Source organism: Cetorhinus maximus, chromosome 13 (assembly GCF_964194155.1).
Source record: "Cetorhinus maximus chromosome 13, sCetMax3.hap1.1, whole genome shotgun sequence".
In the NCBI taxonomy this organism is placed as follows: domain Eukaryota; kingdom Metazoa; phylum Chordata; class Chondrichthyes; order Lamniformes; family Cetorhinidae; genus Cetorhinus; species Cetorhinus maximus.
Genome location: NC_135891.1, coordinates 34,640,056 through 34,659,637, shown reverse-complemented (window position 1 = coordinate 34,659,637; position 19,582 = coordinate 34,640,056). Strand labels below are relative to the sequence as shown.

Here is a 19,582-nt window from a genome sequence, read left to right as displayed (position 1 = left end):
GCATCCATAGACAAGGCCTAATCTTTGTTTACCAGAGGTTCTCACACACTTGCAGGAAGGGTTACTGAATAACAGTTAGGAACACAAGTCCTAACAGATTTTCTTTGCCTTAGCTCTGGAGCTATGTGTCTGTTGTGGCACATCTGTACCACAGGTGTGGCTCAGATCAGCTAAATCAGCAAATGGTACATAGAATATACAACACAGAAACAGATCATTTAGCTCAATCAGTTTGTAGCTATGCTCCTCTCAAACCTTCTCCTACACATTTTCTCATCTAACTGTATCAATCCTCTATTCCCTTCTCCTTTATATGCTTATCTAGCCTCTCCTTAAATAAAATGGCCCCGATCTTCCAATCTCCAGGTGGTCGTACCCCAGACAATGCACTGGGGGACCCCTTGGATGTCCTGACGTGCTGACTATGTGTAAATTGACTGGGAAGTTTGGACTTCTCTTAGGCAACTCCCTCACATCTGGAACCCCCAAATTCCTAGTTAAAGTTGGAGAAATGAGAGGGTTCCAACTCACTTAGCTGAATAGTTACCCAGGAAAAGTTAGGATTAAAATCAGTTGTGACTACTGGGTAACTATACTACTGAACCCTGGTCTACCCCACTCCCTGACCCCCCTGATCCACTCTGCCCCCTCACCCACAAATATCTAGATACTTGCCTTCTCTCTGTAGCTTCCCCAACTGGCTTTGGGACCTTTAAACTTTGTACTTATAAGGCAGCTAGTGCTGTAAAAAGGGGGAGCAGCTTGAGTTCCCCCAGCAATCCTGCACCAAGAGGAAGGACTCCAAGAAAGCTCCACATTTCTGAAGAGGCCTAGTTTGGAAGTCTGGGTGAGAAATATGAGACTCTGGTGCGAGGCAAAAAAAAGAGTAGAGTGGCAATCTTACGGTGGTTGCCACTCCTCTGAAGATTCAACCCCATCTCTCCTATTCCCCATAATCATTCCTGTGTTAGCAAATTCCACATTCTCATTGCTGTCCAAATAAATAAGTTTTTATGAATTCCTCATTTTATTTCTCGGTGATGATAAATTGATGGCCTCTGCTTTAACCCACAACTGGAAAGAATCTCACTGTGTCAAAACCATTCCTAATTTTAAAGACCTCTACCAGGTCGCAACACTTTTCTCCTTTCAAGGCATTGGCCATCCAGCCTGTTCTTTCTCTGAAAGGTGTAACCCCTCATTTCTGGTATTAGCTTTGTAAATCTTTATTACTCCCTCTTCATTGCATCTATATCGTTTTCTAATAATAAGGTGACCAGGACAGTATAGACTACTCAAGGTATTGCCGAATCAGGGTTCAATACAAGTGTAGCGTAACTTCTCTACTTTTTTATTCCTCTTTTTTTAGTCCTAGCATTAATCCTTGTAGGACCTCACTTTCCACCTTCTGCCACTCTGAACAACCACTTGTTCTACCTCTCTCCTTTAAAATACATGAAATGTTTCTATCTGCCAGCCTTCTGGCACTGCACCTTTTTCTAATAAATTATTAAGTATATGTAATAGTGCCTCTGCTAGTTCTCCTCTAGATTCTTTTAAAATACCTCGATGCAATCCATTCAGGTCACGGAGTTTTTCAAATTTTGAGTTTTATTAGTTCCTTTACGATTTCTCCTTTTTAGAAATTAAAGAACCATATTTAAAATAATCTCATCTTCTGATGTCATGTCCACCCTGGTAAATACTGAAGCAAAGTAATTATTTATATCCCTGCCACTTAACTGTCACTGCCTGTGATTTTAACTTGTTTGTCCCTTAGTGGCAGTATTTGCATCATAATTTTCCTTTTTTTAATGTGCCTGTAGAATATTTTGCTAATTTGATTTATGTTCCTTGATAATTTAACTTAATCGTTCCCCTTTTCCTTGCTAATTATTAACTTCTCTCCTAATCTCTTTGTATGTCAGATATCAAACTTGAGACCTTCCTGCTATTTATGGCCCAGCTACTCACTGACTTAAGGAAGTTAAAAAAAAGTGTTTTGAATTATCTTGGCTGTTTATTTTTATATATTCTTATGTGATGCTTTTAAAAATATAGTTAATTGAACAAAAATCTGTAGACAATCATAGTTGTTCAGTGATTGCATGTTTTGTGCTTAAACCTTGCCAATAGTTAGTTCAACCTATTTTTCAACCTTTCTACGTAAAGCTACAGGTGCTGTTTATCCACTTCAGACACAGTGATTATTATTCATAATGGTAATGTTTCCCCTTTCCTCTTTTCTTCTTGATTTTTTTAAATAAAACTTAAGTTATAAGACCAAATATGATATTTCCCAAAATTCTACATCATTGCACCATCAGTGCTCAACATTTGTTGAGCCACAACTCATGCCAATTAGCAATTTCCTTTTCTTCTCCTCACCTTCTAACAGCCTGAATGTTTAAGGTAGAATACATTGTATCCATCATCAAGCTTCCTAAGACACAGGCATGAGTATCAGTTGCAGTATCTAACCACTTGCAATGATCATTTGGTTTTATGCCAATGTACTTAAGTTGAAGAAGTGTTCACTTCTTGGCCCATAAAAAATTTTGTGGAAATACTTGCCTGTTTAAGAGAAGAGGTGGATGGAGAAACCTGGGAAATTTAAATGAAACAGCGACAATAAATGTTGCAGCTCTTACTTAATATCACATTTTATCTTGGTACTAGGAGACCGAAGCTGTGGTACCACCTCCAGTTGGTATTAAATTCTCGCACGTTTTGCAGAAAGATGCGTTTTTGGTCTTCAGATCCCTTTGTAAGCTTTCCATGAAGCCATTAAGTGATGGACCTCCAGATCCAAAGTAAGTGATTGCCAAGACATTAAAAAAAAATCTTGTACGTAAACTAAACTGTGCAATCTTAGCTCGTTGTTCAAAAAAGCAGATCAGTCACAACACTGGCCCAGATATTGTCAGAAAATTACCAGGAAATTCATGACACCCACCAAAATCAGTTGAGAAATATCAAGTGATTTTTAGAGAAGAGGGGCTATGCCATGAGTTCCCATTCTCCACAAATTGCTGGACTATTTGTGCAGCTTTGTTGTTAGCAGTGACAAAACCAAAAGAATTGTAACCCCATCAGGAGCCTCCCATTGAAATTATTTGCACATAATGAAATTGCTGGATTTGTGACATGAATGCAAATTAAACTTCCATTTAGGGCTAGTGATTCATATCGTTAGGATCCTGTTGATGACTTGATTTATGGTCTTGATATGACACTTAGCCTTGGATGTCCAGAAGGAAACAAACGAAGCTGCGGATTTTTATTCCAACAAATATCAAATTGTTCCTTTTTTTAATCTTTTTAAAGATCTGTCCTTGCAGGATTTTTTGTACCAGACCTGCCATCCACATTCCTGGTAATGTCAGAGGCAGTAATTTTGAGGATTTTAAAGCTGATTTAACAATCAGAAATGAAATTTAATATTTTGTGGGAAGTCATTTTGGGATGCAGTGTCTGAATAAGAATGTTTGTGCATTTTAAGTATCTGCCTTGCTATTCATTTGAATAACTTTTCGACAATCAGTACAATTCCCAAACACAACTGGGTTTCAATGTTCACATCTGCTTATTCTCAATTTTTTTCTTGCTCATTCTTTGCCTCTCTCCTCTCTCTTAATCCACTCATTGTGCTTCTTTGAGCACATAATTTGACCTTAACTCGGCCTATCTCATTCTCTGTTGTTTGCTCTGTTTCTTCTCTGTCCTTTAGTTCATTGGTTAAGGAGATAGAATGTTGGGTATGATGTATATGCGTTCCCAAATACAATGTTGACATCGTTGCACCATTATCAATTCTCAAATCCTGCAATTTGCAATGCAAATATGGTGCGATCTGAAGGATGAGGTAGAAAGTCCAATTCGCATTGTTTAATGTGAGTTGTGCCATTGCAGCAACAATAACAACAACAAAAATTTTGGGTCAATTCCTATTAGTAGTGGTCAGCTGAGCCTTGTGTATCTTACGGGTAATTTCCAAAACTGGGTCATCTTAAAGTTGTACCATTGAGTACAGGTAAAATTCTCCCATTTATTATATGAAGCAACTGACTTGTTTTTATATAAATGTAATTTTACTTGCATAATTTGGAGCTCATTTTAGTAAAGATCACAAACAATTGTACTACTACCAAACTTAACTCTCTTTACTACACAAAGGTTAGTTAGGCATCATTAATATTCTGTGTATGCTATTCAGTAGATCTAGAGGAAAAAAAAATAAACTAATGGAGTCACATTGAAAAATACTTTGGGTATTCAAAAAAAATTAGTGAATGATTCTCGATGTGCTGTTAAGAATTATCCAAAGTCGTACAAAATAACTCATAAGAGGAAATTTAGAATCCACTTTTGGTTTTATTCCCAGGTTTACAGCACTGGCTACTGAACATAGAGAATTGTTTGCAATATTTATAGTGAGTGATTCTTAGGTCTTTAATATTAATTTGAATTCTGAATAGCACAACCGAATAGCGGTTAGTTCTGGCACATATGGTATTTAGTGTAATCACGTATATTATCTGATAGTATGTATAGTTCTTAATAAAAAATTTACTTCGAACAATTTTTTTCAAGGTCCCATGAGCTGCGGTCGAAGATAATTTCACTACAACTACTTCTGTCAGTCCTTCAAAATGCTGGTCCTGCCTTCAAAACTAATGAAATGTTTATCAATGCAATTAAACAATACCTTTGTGTGGCGTTATCCAAAAATGGTGTCTCATGTGTGCCAGATGTATTTGAACTTTCACTGGCTATTTTCCTTACACTTCTCTCACACTTCAAGATTCATTTAAAAATGCAAATTGAGGTATGACTTTAATGTCTCTTCAGTAGTACATTTGTGTGATGTTAAAGCATTGGCTGCAGTGTCCATGTACTCTCCATTTTGTAATGTACCATCAATTCCTGAAAAACCACTGTTCAGTTTTTTATATGGATACTTTTAGAACAATACAATGGTGTTATACTCTGATTTTCAACAGCTATGGATGGTTTTGTACCCTGTGATTTGTATATTGTTTCAAGCCTGTAATTTCTCAAGCAACTAATTGTTCAGGTAGGCTAGGAGCTGCCTTGAAGTCAGAAATGCTGCAGGTCTGCTGCAAATTCAGCAGGTCTGGCAGCATCTGTAGAGAGAGTAACAGAGTATGGCACTTGGTTGGATCCAAACACTAGGAGCTTTACTCCTGTGCCTGGAACCACTTGATGCTTTATATAGTGTGTCTGGAGTACTTTGTTTCAAAGGACTAACTTCTATTACCATGACCACCTTGATAAACACAAAAATTCACACATCTAAAATTGGCAGAGGCACAAAACAAAAAACTGGCTTGCTATAGGAAGCCAGAACACAGACACGAATGTCAAACTTCCAGTTAAACCAACAAACAAGTAGGGAATGCTTTCCCTTATCCTTACCCAATAAAGACTTCCAACACCACCAGCCAAGGATGGATTATTGAATGAAAGTGTTCTTTTAAAAAAAAATGTCACCAGTGATGTCCTGCCGAAGAATCTGAGCCAAGTTGGAATTGACTGAAATGTCTTAATATCCTGAATTTAGTAAACAGTGTTGGTGTCAGTCCTTTGGCATTGTACATCACTTGGAGTTTTAGAGTTTTTTTACTTAAAACTGTACTCATTTTGAGATGGTACAGATTTTCTTCTTGTTCGTCCTTCAAGGTGAAGATGACCATCTTCATCATCTGGGGTGTTTGAAGGGTTCTGGTGGGTCAGTAGCTGACTACTAAGGCTGGTCACCTCTGGAAGGTTCTGCTGCAAATAGGACAGGATATTGCAGATGATTGAGTTATGGACAAGTTGCTGGCCTGGAATTTTCTCTCCTTGCATTTTCTCTGCCTGTGATGTGCATACTTGCTTTCAAAGGAGGCTGTGCTGTTTTTTATTTTGTCGCACCAGCTGTAGTGATTTGGGACGAGCTTCTCCCAGGACTTGAGGTTGATGTCAGAACACTTAAGTGAAGCCTTCAAAGCATCCCTGTTGTGCTTCCTTTGACCGCCATGAGAGTGCCACCCCCTTCCCCCTGCCAGACTCAGACGCTCCATAGCCGATTCACTTTAGGAAAACAAATGCCAGGCATTCTGGCTACATGACCTGCCCAACACAGTTGTGATTCTCTTAATACGGTGTGGATGCTTGGCATGCCAGCTCTGGGTGAGCACCTCAGTGTCTGGTATTTTGTCCTGCCATCTGATCTTCAGAAGTTTCTGGCGACAGCTGAATCAAATTGGTTAAACTTGGCATGATGCTGGTGTACAGCCCAAGTGTTGCATTCTGGAGCAGAGTGGCCAGAACGATTGCTCTGTAGACTGAGTTTGGGAGGCAGAATTATTCCTCTTCATTTCCAAACATGTTCAAAGTCTGCTGAAGACCACTCTTGCTTTGGCACTTGTTGCATGTGTCTTGATGTCAGTATAGACAGCTCAATAGAGTGTGTTGCTGAGATAAGTGAACCTATCCACTGCTGACAGGTTCTGGTCATGGACTGAAATCTTGGGCTAGAGATAGGGCTTTCCTGGAGCAGACTTCAGTATTCTTCGTGCTGATCATAAAGTTGAAGTACACAAATGCACACTTGTCTGCTCCTGAAATATTACGAAATAGGGCTAGAACATGAACTTATTTTTTTCCTGGTCCACAGTAAAACTTGTGTACCAACTAGAACTTGAGATTAATTCTGGAGGTAGTACACAGGCATGTCCCAGTGATATACCTGGTTGAAAATGCACTCAAGGTCAGGCGGAGAAGCATTGTTGCTATTTTTGCTATCTGGACAATCCATAGTGCTTTTGTGAAAATCTATCAATATCTTCCCACACAGGCACTGATGGCTTGTTTTTCTGAGCAGCACTAAATCTGGATGAGCCCTGGGAATGGTGCTTTATTTGTGGCTGCTGTTATGAGACACTGATCCACCTTCATTCTGAACTGGCACTTCAGTTGTCTCTTTCCCACTGCTTAATTTTTTTTATTTGCGATGTGGGCCAGCATTTATTGCCCTTGAGAAGGTGATGGTGTGCTGCTGCCTTGAGCCGCTGCAGTCCATGTGTTTTAAGAGCACCCACAGTGCTGTTCGGAAGGGAGTTCCAGAATTTTGATTCATAACTCACTGTTTGAGTCCCCTGCCTGGTTTCCATCCTACTGAGACTAGCTTAATGGAATCCACTAAGTTTAACAAACTTCCTTTTGATGTAACTTTTCTATCCCATAGAATTTCCTTACTGAGAATGGTTTCCAGTCACATTTGTTAAGAAAAGAAAATTGCAATAGAATTTGATGTGTTTGGAAAATCAGGCCTAAAAACCAATCTTTTGGATGATAGTGTCTGATTTGGTCAAGTCGACCAATGTATTCTACTTAGAAAAATATATTGATCTTTGTAAAGTTTGTGTGTGTATGCTTTTAGGAATTTGAAGTGTTAACTCCTATTTCCCCAATTGAGCAGGTTTTCTTCAAAGAGATTTTCCTAAATATTTTGGAAACATCCACAAGTACGTTTGAGCATAAGTGGATGGTCATTCAAACTCTGACCAGGATTTGTGCAGGTAATTTGTTCTATCATACTTTTCACCTTCAACACAGCTGAGGAATTTATTTTTCTAAGCATTAATTCCCATTGTAGTATCCAAAAACCAAAATCATATCAGACTTTGTTTTTATCTTGCATTCTGAACCTTCAAAGTGCAGTTGCCATCTCCAAAACAAATCATCACTTGGACGGCAACATAAAATGTATATAGCAGGGTTCTTGTAACAGGAATTAATATCAGCTTAAAGAAAAGCCAGGTTAAAAATCTTAATTCTCTCAAAAATGAAACGCACATTTTGAAAAACAGTTTGTAACCAAAAATTCGTTCTAGCTTTTTCAACCCGGTCTTATTAGTATTTGAACTGTGCACAGCGAAGTAGACTGCAAGACCAAAGTCCGAGTTTATACATGTAAAAATTGAATAGCATTTTGGTACTGGCCTAAACGAACCATGTGAGTTTTGAACATGAATTGTTCTTGAAAACAGTTATCTGAACTGCTTCCAACGCATTTACATCCTCCCTTAAATAAGGTGACCAATACTATACACAGTATTCCATATGTGGTCTCACTAGTGTTCTGTATAATTGAAGCATAACCTCCCTACTTTTGTATTTGATTCCCCTCGCAATAAATGATAACATTTTATTAGCTTTTCTAGTTATTTGCTGTACCTGCATACTAGCCTTTTGTGATTTCATATGCTAAGACACCCAGACCCCTCTGAATCTGAGCTCTGCAATCTCTCTCCATTTAAATAAAATGCTTCTTTTATTCTTCCTGCCAAAATGGACAATTTCACATTTTCCCACATGATACTCCATCTGCCAGATCTTTGCCCATTTACTTAACCTATCTACATCTTCTTGTAGCTGCCTTATGTCCTCTTCACAACGTAGTTTCCTACCTATCTTTGTGTCATCAGCAAATTTGGCAACCGGGATCCATCCCTTCATCCAGGTCATTTATATAAATTGTGAACCGTTGAGGTCCCAGCACTGATCCCTGTGGCACACTGCTTGTTACATCTTGCCAACCTGAAAAAAACCCATTTATGTCCACTATGCTTCCTGTTAGCCAGCCAATCTTCTACCCATGCCAGGATGTTACCCCTATACCATGAGCTTTTATCTTCTGCAATAACCTTTGATGTGACACTTTATCAAATTAGAGGGAACATTGGCTGTATGGACAATCAGTTATACATTTTGTGCTTAATTTTGAGATTTAAGATCAATTGATTCTCAGCTTCTTTAATCAAAAAAAATACACCCCAGGACGATCGTCGATTGTCACATTAAATTCCTATCTTTGTATATTTCAGATGCTCAGTGCGTAGTGGATATTTATGTGAACTATGATTGTGATTTAAATGCTGCAAATATATTTGAACGCCTTGTGAATGACTTGTCAAAAATTGCTCAGGGACGAAGTGGTCAGGAGTTGGGGATGACACCTCTGCAGGTAAATTGATCTTATAAATCATCAGAAGAATAGTGTAACATTTAGTGACATGTTGTAATCCAGATCCTGTCATTGCAATGCTTGAGCTGTTTGACCCATGAATCTTCAAGACCCAGTTACTCAAAATAATGCATTTTAGTCTAGGATAATTGCTCCATATAATAGAGGATCATTTCCATCAGGTAGTCTTTATGGAATTAACTGAATTTATGCAAGGTCTGTCTGCTTCTGATCAAAAATATTGTTACGATCAGGTGAGGAGAGGCCTCATGACTTGGCTCTTTTTTCCTGTCTTCGTTCGATTTCAACTGGTTTTTTAAAAAAAGGATATATTTGCCAATTCCATGAATGTTTAACTGTCTAAATGCTGTGACCATAGAAGACTTGATCAGACAGGTTTTCTTGTGTTTTTAAAAAGAGCATAGTCTTTTTTAATACATAACCTCGTCTAAGTAAAAATAATTTAAAAAAAGACACTCCAACTTTCACATGCACTCACACTTGAAGTTCACACACACACACAGATTATAGACTGGGGAAGATTGACGAGGTCATTTAGAGACCAGTAAAATTAAAGGCGTACCTCTTGAAGGTTGGTGACTTGTTGGCTTCAGGCTGAATCTGGCCAGAGACAAACCCATGTGACCTTGTTGGGGAGACAGAAACTCAAATCAAAACTTAATGAAAATAAGGTGCAAGTTTTAACACCCTTATACAGAGGAGGAGGCAGCGAGTCTTGCTGTGTTCAGGTTCTCAGAGTCAGTTAGATGGAGAGATTTGGAGAAGAAGACCCACAGCAGGTGCTGCTGTGACAGGTAGAGGAAAAGGACTGCAGGTGAGAATGGATCCCCTGTTCTAAGAAATGAAGCTTGTGGAGAGTTGGAGACCAAGGAGTCACCAGAGGGTGCCTTGCTCAGTGGTTGTCCTGCTGAGCAGGTGGCATAGGTTGTATTGCCTCTGTGCCTCTGACTGGGGCTGCTATAAGGAGTTGGTAGCCATCTCTTCACGGGATTTCCCTTGTCCCCTCGCATCCATCCACACGCCTTGGGGGATTGGAATGAAGATTTGAGGCAGTATGGACTGGTGGTGGATGAAGGAGTCATGGCAGCTGCCAGGAAAGTGGGCATACACATGGAGATGGCTCATGTTGTGGTCACAGACCAGTTGGACATTGAGGGAAGGAAGTCTTGGTGGCCACATGGCTACAGTCAATGATGTCCTTCACCTGGGGATATCCAGCAATGGAGGTGAAACCCCAATGCCCACGATACGCAGCTGTCATTAAATGAATGTGCTGTTCAGCTCTGGCAAAGAGGACATCACTGACCCGCATGATGCAGTGGAGTGCTGCTGTTTGAAAAATGCCACAAAGGTCAGCAGCTGATCTGATCTTCAGAAGGAGCCAGAAGCAAAGAGGTTCAAGGCCACAGCGATTTTCACGACCTCTGGTAGAGCATGGCGACCAGTGCTGCAAGCTGCGAGATCTTCAAGGATGAGGACGCAGATGCCTGCGACCATCTTCCTGGACAGATGCAGTCTCCTGCGGCACTGGGCCTTGGTTATCTCCATATATTTTAATCTTTGTCAATAGATCCTATGTTGCAAGTATTGCCTCTAAGTCCATCTGAACCCATCTGATTTATCAATGTCCTTTTGGGAATGAAATCTGCTGTCTTTATCCAACCTGGCCTATAAGTGACTACAGACCGACAGACAGGATTCTTAATTGCTCTCTGAAATGGCCCAGTTGTATCAAACTGCTCCAAAAGATTATAAGAAGAATAAAACCGAGAGGGCTTTCAGATTTTCTCAACATTGCCGTAACCTGCTTTTTCCCGGTGTTGTTCAGATCTGATTCAGACAGAGGGCCCTGGAAATTTGTGCTCAAGGTTCCAGCAATTATTCTGCACTGCTGAGCATGCTCATCTGCTAAGTTTTCCAGTGAAAAGCAGAATGATTGAAGTGCAAATACTTAGTTTAAAGGAAAAACATTTGCAGCCATAGAGAAATTGTTAATTTATGTATTTTTTTAGGCAAAACCATGCACTGACAGTAGATTGGTTTCATGCAACCCACTGAAATTATAAATATTAAGAGGGGTGCTCCTCTTCAACATAAAAGAATTAAACAAAAATCACTTTTCATTTTAAACCTATATATCCTGTTCACAAAGTACAAGAAGCACATAATTGAATTTATGGTTGTTGTTCCAGTTTATATTTGTCTTTTAAACATATAACATATTCAACTGAGGAAATGTTGTTTATTTATCTTCCAGGAACTGAGCCTTAGAAAGAAAGGACTGGAATGCTTGGTTTCCATCCTGAAATGCATGGTTGAATGGAGTAAAGATTTATATATAAATCCAAACCATCAGACTAATCTTGGTGAGTTAGCAAAGCCTGTGAACACTTACCTGCTATCTGCTTTACAAAGCCTAATGATGAGGGAAACCTAAATGTTATGTTTGCTTTTAGCATTTATCATAATGATCATGGAAACTTAACCATGTGTCTAAGTCATGAACAATTTCTAAACTTAAGCTGGAATTAGCAAATAATACAGCTGAAATCTCCCTTTCTCATTAACTGAATTTGTAGGTCAAGAGAAGCCATCTGAGCAAGATAACAGCGAAGGCAAACTTGCAGAAGCTATGCGCAGACGAGGGAGTACAAATTCCTTTGACTCCACTATATCATCAGGTGTTGGGAGTATTAGTGCTCAGACATCTTCAGCAGATGACCCTGAGCAATTTGAAGTCCTGAAACAACAGAAGGATATTATTGAGCAAGGAATAGATCTGTGAGTTCTCAAATAAAATGTGCAGATTTGAATATTCATTGTGCTTTAAGTCTTGCTCTGTTGTTATGCAGAGCTTTATCAAATTAATGCATGTACTACCCTTTCTACTGCTAGGATTTGCAAAGTAAGGTCATGAAGGAAATTTGACTAACCAAGTTGCAATCAACTTTGGGCATAAGAAAAATTGAGAACGAGAAGAGGCCATTTTAACCCATCAAGCCTGCTCCATCCACAATCTGTGAATGATAATTTTATCACAGCCTTTCTGTCACATCACAACCCAGAACTTTCTGAAATTGATCTTATGGGCATCTGTTCATCCTCCTGGAATTGAATTGTGCTGAAATTTACTGAGAATCACATGAGCAAATGCCAAAACATAAAGACCATTGTACATGTGGAATTCTGTGTTACAATTGAAGCCTGAGGAAAATGCTGAATTGACACTATATTTATTCCTTCTTCAAGTACCCCTTTTTGTTTGGAAATTTAAGATTTGCAGGCATCAAATCATTGTTATGCATCATTAGTGCCAGAGGGCAGGAGTTTCTGCCTGGTTTTGCTGATTGGGTGCAGTTTGCTCAAAGTCAGCCCAACTAGCACAAAAGATCGAGAAATTTCAAGCCCCAGATCGAATTATTCACCATAGTGCATTTCTGTTGATTGCCCCCATTTGCAGGCCTTCAAGGCGGCTTTGAAAATTGAGGTTTTTTAGGCGCAAGGATACTATTAGATGTTTTTAAAATGTTTTAATTTCTTTTTTACTAAGAAACTGATAACTGTACACCAATGTAACCAGTGAATAGTTCTGAATGCTTTCTAACATTTTTAGTTATTTAGAATCGGCTTACTCACAGGTTGTGGTCTACACACAAATTTACATTATTTTTGTGAAAACGCTTCATCAGTTGTATTAATAAAATTGTACCAGGTTACCACTGAAATTTATATAAGAATATTTATCAATGCAAACTTTAAAAAGAATATTACAACCCAAATGCATTGGTCCATGGAAGGTTTGACAATGAGCAAATCTGTTTGAGCAGATACTTGAGCAAAAAAAAACACTTCCGAAAACTAGCACAACTTGTATTTAGATTGCAACTTGTGCCCAAAGCAGAAACTCATGGCCTCTAAGATTTTTTTAAAAGTACAATTGTGGAAGATTTTCCATATTGAATGTAAATTATCCTGGTGCCACAAAGATACATTCGAAGCTAGAGCAAATTAATGTTAGGTCTCCGTGAAGAAAAATAGAATAAAAGAATGACGATCAAAGACTGGAAATATGACTTTAGGTCCTATTGCACTTAACATTTCACATGTTAATTTACTTCACAACTGGCATAAATTCAGGAAATTTTCATGGGAACCTGCATGTGCTCATGATTGACAGAGGATTTTGGTGGAGGTTTTGTAGAATTGGTGCAAAGGATTGAGTAAGTTTGGGCATATTGTAATATGTCACTTACACCTGAATTTTCTTCATGTATTCCATCTGTAGCTGTCATTGTGTCGTATATATGCTGTTATATAGATCGGGGTTTTGTATCATCGCACTGTCCCACCACTAATGGTGTGAAATAGGACAAGATTTTGTAGGGTGATTAACAGTTTGACAGACACAATGTGAATGTAACTATCCCCATATCAGCTGATGTGATTTGTCCAATAGGGTGGGATGGTTTTATTGGTTCCTTCAACACATGATTGGTGGGAGGGGGGGTGAGGTTGGTTGGTGACATCTACAACCACTGGGCATGTAATCAGAATTTAGAGCCAGACCTCCCATTCCCCAGGGCTGTCTGGGGCGGGATATGAGCCTTGAACCTTTGACTTGGAGGTGAAATGCTGCCACTAAGCCAACAGTTTGCTCTGCTTCACATGTTCGTCCCTTATTTTAGGGCACAAACTTTAATTCCAAACTAATCTCTCAAAAAATATCAAGCTGTTTTGTTAATATCTCAGTAGCACTCAATCTTATTACTTCACAGATATTGACCCATCCTATTAAAGATGCTAGTTGACTCATGATGAATGACCTATTATGAGAACAAAAATATAAACTTTTGCAAGTATACTGTTGGCTTACAATGTGATGAGCATTCGGGGATGGTTATTCCTCTTTTTTGATTGAGCCTGATGCAATTGTGTTGTAGAGTTTCATTTGCATATGTATGGCAGAAATTGGTTAGCATTGTAAATTCCTCAAGTATAATTTGCCACTCTGTGAAAATGAATTATAGCAATGTTTGAGGGAAAATGCCTATGTTTTTGACTTTTTTGACAGCAAAAACGTGGCCAGTTTTTCATCAAAAACTGCTACAACCAATTTTCGTATCTTTGCACAGTTGCCTGGAGGTAATAGTGTGAAATAGTAGAAGGATTTGCTGACTAACAGTCTGACAGGCACCATGTATTATAACTGTCCTCATACCAGCAGTTAGGGTGATAAGTCCAATGATTTATTTTGACTGACAGGTTGGCAAATTATACTTGTAGAATTTAAACTAGATGGATATGGATAAATACGATATATGTATTAATATACAGTAACTAGTATGGGCAAGCAGATAGAACGTGAGCAGATCGTCCCAGATTGTTTTCATTGGTCAGTATATGTGGGGCATAAATTAAGGATTATCACTAGGAGAACGAAGAGGTTGATTAAAATATTAAAATACAAGTGGCTGCTGAGGCTGAGTCTTTAACATCATTTCAAAAAGAATTGGATGAATATTTGAAAAGCAAGAATATGAAATGATTCAGGGAAATGGGATTAGAGTGGATAGTTCTCGTTGAAGAGTTAGCATCATACATGCATAATGGGCCAGACAGCTCCTTGTGGGATAGTTTCTTTGAATTAGAATGAACGACGAGCATTTGCACACGGTTGCTGTGATAACGTACAGTCAATCTTGTTTACTGACTGAAATTTTATCAGAATAGTTTCAGCTTTCAGCATGTTCTGATGCTACGCAGGTATCATAATGTCCAGGAAGCTGACATGCAGCTGCTATTTGCAAGCATCAAAATGCATGTCATTGTTCATTCTTGTCTCCAGTTAGAAAACCTGTAAAATCCTTGTGTTTGCATATAAAATCTATTCTGTGCACCTCCTTTCCATTGTCACTCTTGTAGAATGTCAGTGATGGCAATAACCCTGCATTTTTTGTCTTTAGGTTCAACAGAAAACCAAAGAGAGGTATACAGTACTTGCAAGAACAAGGAATGTTGGGCACGACAGCTGAAGACATTGCACAGTTCCTTCAACAGGAAGAAAGATTAGATTCAGTAAGATTTATATTAGTTAGTGAGACATGCATAAAAATTCTTAGTTCTACCAGGGCAATAGTGCTTTTTCCATTTCAGTATTTTTCTGAATGCACATTTTGCTGCAAACATAATGACCCCAGTATCCTAAAATGCAAAATAGAACAAATGACAAAATAGAATAATTTTTCCTTCTCCTCAGAGATTGGAATACGTGCTTATTATTCTCAAGCATAAAAATTCTAATCTTTCGTAGATCACATGGGGTTAGTGTTAAGTTTGCATGCCAAACCAGAAACTTGAGACAGCTGCTAATTCTATTCATCCTAAATAAATCTACAGCTATAACTAAAATGGACAACATTTTAAATGTCTCCCTCCCATGTAATTTTTATTTTGTACGTATGATTGACTGCATGATTACAGATGCTTGTTGATTAATTCAGTAATTCAGTTTGATGATCTCATTTAATTATGAATGGGTGGACAAGTTGTTTGGTTGTGACAAGCATATGACAGATCAAGTAAGATGATGTCGGTACTTGGTATGTTGCATATTTCATGACATTTTATAAGAATGCATATCCCTGAGATTGGGATTATCTCAACAATTCACTTGAAGAATATACCTCTGTCTCAATTTAGCTGTTGTCCCCGCCCCTCCGCAATCTCTGCACTTCCCATGAACTGCAATTCACTGCAAGTTCATGGCAAATATTTCTTTTTATTCGGAGTACAAATAATGGGATTGAAGGACCTTATCCTGGGGTATTCTTTTAATTACTTCAATGTTAGCATAACGTGATTTTGGATGTGGATTGAAAGAATCATCCTTCTCGCTTTTTTGTATTGTAATTTTAGGATGAATGTTTAATCTAGTACCAAAGCCTCAACTTAATTTAGCATAATTTGCACACAGAGCCAAGTGGGTGAGTTCCTAGGGGAGAACACCAAGTTCAACAAAGAGGTGATGTACAGTTATGTTGACCAACTGGATTTCTGTGAGAAGGATTTTGTCTCAGCACTTCGTATATACCTTGAAGGATTTCGTCTACCTGGAGAAGCACAGAAAATTGACCGACTCATGGAAAAATTTGCAGCTCGATATTTGGAGTGCAATCAAGGGTAAATTCTACGAGTAAACTTTTCATATTTTAAAATGAGATCTGGGTTTGGGCTTTAAAAAAAAAAGTTGTACTTGGAAATATTGAACATTTATTTATTTAATTAATTAATGCACTTTTTGCCTCCCACTCCCCCACCCAGACAGACACACTTTGCAAGTGCTGACTCGGCATATGTTCTGGCTTACTCTATTATAATGCTGACAACGGATCTGCATAGCCCTCAGGTAACTTATTTCATGAGAAAATATCCTGTGAGCTGAAGATTTGGTTTTGTGACTGTTGGTTTTCCTGAGCTACACACAAATGGGGGATTCGCATTTGGATTAATTTGGGTTTGAGATTCAGACTTCATCTCTCCTCTACCCACTACCATTTCCCTTCCCAAGGATGAATATTCCCCATGCAGCATGACTATGAAATGTATGTTTTTCATTCCACTCCCATATATTCATCAGATTGGACATTATTGAAAAGGGGATCATGTTATTGCACAAAATAAAATCTTCTAATATCATGAAGAATGGGTGGAACTTTCAACTTCAGGGTGTAAAACAGGCAGCTAATCTGGTGCCACTTATTTTATACCGTCAGTCAAAGTTGAAAGTTTGCCCCAATTCTGTTAGCATTTTTATTACCCTTGTTCTCGTTGCGAAAGAAACAGCAACTGGTGTTTGGATAGTTATTTGTTACAAATAAGGCTACAGGGAAGAGCATCAAAATAGTAACAAAAAGAAAAAAGAACAAACTTTTTTTTAGCTGTTTCAGGACCTCCTTAAGCAAAGCAATAATCTTTTATTGAGAAACGATTCAAGAATCAGATATCAATATCTTGAAGTGCTATTGCAAGGCTTACATTACCTAATGTATTGAACAGGTAAAGAACAAAATGACCAAAGAACAGTACATAAAAATGAATCGTGGGATCCATGACAGCAAAGATCTGCCAGAAGAATACCTGTCTTCCATCTATGATGAAATTGCAGGGAAAAAAATTGCCATGAAAGAGACAAAAGAATTTTCAATCACGCCAAAGTCTACTAAACCAAGTAAGTCAGACATGTTTAACTGCAGCAGTTTCATTAGACTGGTCGTTAAATATGGGACACATGAATTTGATATTTTAATAATCCTCCCAAAAATAAGTGTTTTATGGATGCCATAGTCCTTTGATAGATCTTAGAAATATTCTGTGTGGATCTGAACCACTGATGCAAGTTACACTTTTTTTTTTGTTTTTCTGTGTGTACTATATTAAAGCTTCATTAGCAACTAATTGTGCTCTTGACCTACAGTCACAATTTTATGGAGTTGACTGAAGACCTAAAGCTAAATTGGCATTCATCGAAAGCAAGAAACATTGGATATATGTTCAGGCACATCACAAGTACATTCTCAAGTGCTAGTCTCCAAGCAATGCAAGTAAAACAGGCTTGGGAATACCACTGACCTGAAACTGAACTTGACCAGCCATATTAATACTGTGGTTACAAGAGCAGGTCAGAGGCTTGGAATTTTGCGGAGAGGAACTCGCCTCCTGATTCCCCAAAGCATGTCCACCATCTACAAGGCACAAGTCAGGAGTGTGATGGAATATTCTTCACTTACCTGGATGAGTGCAGCTCCAACAACACTCAAGAAGCTAGACACCATCTAGGACAAAGCAGCCCACTTAATTGGCACCCCATCCACCACCTTAAACATTAAGTCCCTGCACCACCGTGGTGGCAGCGGTGTGTATCATCTACAAGATGCACTGCAGCAACTCACGAAGGCTCTTTCGACAGCATCTTCCAAACCCACGATCTCTACCACCTGGAAGGACAAGGGCAGCAGATACATGGGAACACCGCCTGCAAGTTTCTTTTCAAGCCACACACCATCCTGACTTGGAAATACATCGCCGTTCCTTCACTGTTGCTTGGTCAAAATCCTGGAACTCTGTTCCTAACAGCACTGTCGGTGTTTCCAACACCACATCAACTGCAGAGGTTCAAGAAGGCAGCACACCATAATTCGGAATGGGCAATAAATGCTGGACTAGCCAGCGATGTCCACATTCCATGCACTAATAAAAAAAACTGTACAATTGCCCATTGGAATTGAGTAATTTGTGAATCTGGTGAAGCAAAAAGTTTGGTTGTTAAGCCACTTAAGTTTAAGATTCCCACAGTGACTTGTGACTCTTTTCATACAGGGCCATTCAAAAAATATATTAAATTTACGCATTTTACCTGGCATATAGTAAATTTGTTGCTGCTCCCAAATGGTAGTACGATTGTGATTTTCTTACCTCTGACCCCTGTGTACAAATGGAATAATTAGAAACCTCCAACTTGGCAACACAACAAATAACTTCTAAATCATGTGCCACTACTTTTTCTTTACAGGTCTCAATGTCACCACTGAAAACAGCTAACAGTGCAAAAATGAATGGCATGGAATAAGCCTGAGTCAATAATAATTTAGTTAAGGGGTTCAGATGATTTCAGTTTTATACTTGTGGTTAACAACACTATTTGAACCGTTGATTGGGTTAATTTGTTGTGATTTACTGAGACATTTTTACCTAACCATTTACGTTTTATCTTAATGTTAAGTAGATTTTTGTCATCTTGGTTTGTAGGTGTAGCCACTGAAAAACAGCGAAGGTTACTGTATAATCTTGAAATGGAGCAAATGGCAAAAACTGCCAAGGTTCTGATGGAGGCAGTGAGTCATGCACAGGCACCATTTACCAGTGCTACACATCTTGAGCATGTCAGACCAATGTTTAAAGTAAGTTTGTTGCTAAATCTCAAATCATTTTTTTCCCCTTGACATGACTAACAGAGATCCCAGGAAAACTTGCAGCTGACTGGAAGTGTGGAACTGCAGCATGCATTCAAATGTACTTTGTTGTGGAGAAGTTAAGTTATTGTTCGAATTGAAGTTCTTCAGTTGGTAGCTATTTGGTTATGACTGTGCTACACTGAGGTACCATATTCTGATTATTTGCTTTGCTAGTAGAACAGTGGAAAATCCAAGGCCTCTGTTACCATGGTCTGTTCTATGAGCAGGTGGTTCAAATACAACACCAATTGAAGCCTGGAAGCAGATTTCCCACTTTCATTGGCAGCAGTGGAGAAAACACAATTTATTTAGTTTCCGAAGACAGAAAACTTACTTTCTTCAGATGGCCCATATGATAACAGAGTGCAGATTTGATCTCCATTTTAGACGGAAATATGCTTCATTTTACTGGTGAAAATACTTCAGTGTATGTTTGGTGGTGTTACATGACTATATCTTTTTGGTTTTCAACCTTTTATTTTGTAAAACACACAAATGGACACTTAGTTTTGCAATA

At 38.5% G+C, this 19,582-nt stretch overlaps 1 protein-coding gene across 1 annotated transcript in view; it reads left to right on the top strand.

The window, feature by feature from the left end:
* Positions 1-19,582, top strand: part of LOC144688541 (brefeldin A-inhibited guanine nucleotide-exchange protein 2-like) — a 110,750-nt gene that overhangs the window by 55,419 nt on the left and 35,749 nt on the right. Inside the window, exons 9-19 of the mRNA XM_078555252.1 lie at positions 2,680-2,813; positions 4,594-4,828; positions 7,487-7,586; positions 8,895-9,034; positions 11,313-11,421; positions 11,635-11,836; positions 15,019-15,130; positions 16,029-16,234; positions 16,376-16,460; positions 17,111-17,282; positions 18,860-19,011. Of these exons, the coding sequence (XP_078411378.1) occupies positions 2,680-2,813; positions 4,594-4,828; positions 7,487-7,586; positions 8,895-9,034; positions 11,313-11,421; positions 11,635-11,836; positions 15,019-15,130; positions 16,029-16,234; positions 16,376-16,460; positions 17,111-17,282; positions 18,860-19,011 (1,647 nt within the window). The remainder of the gene's footprint in view (positions 1-2,679; positions 2,814-4,593; positions 4,829-7,486; positions 7,587-8,894; positions 9,035-11,312; positions 11,422-11,634; positions 11,837-15,018; positions 15,131-16,028; positions 16,235-16,375; positions 16,461-17,110; positions 17,283-18,859; positions 19,012-19,582) is intronic.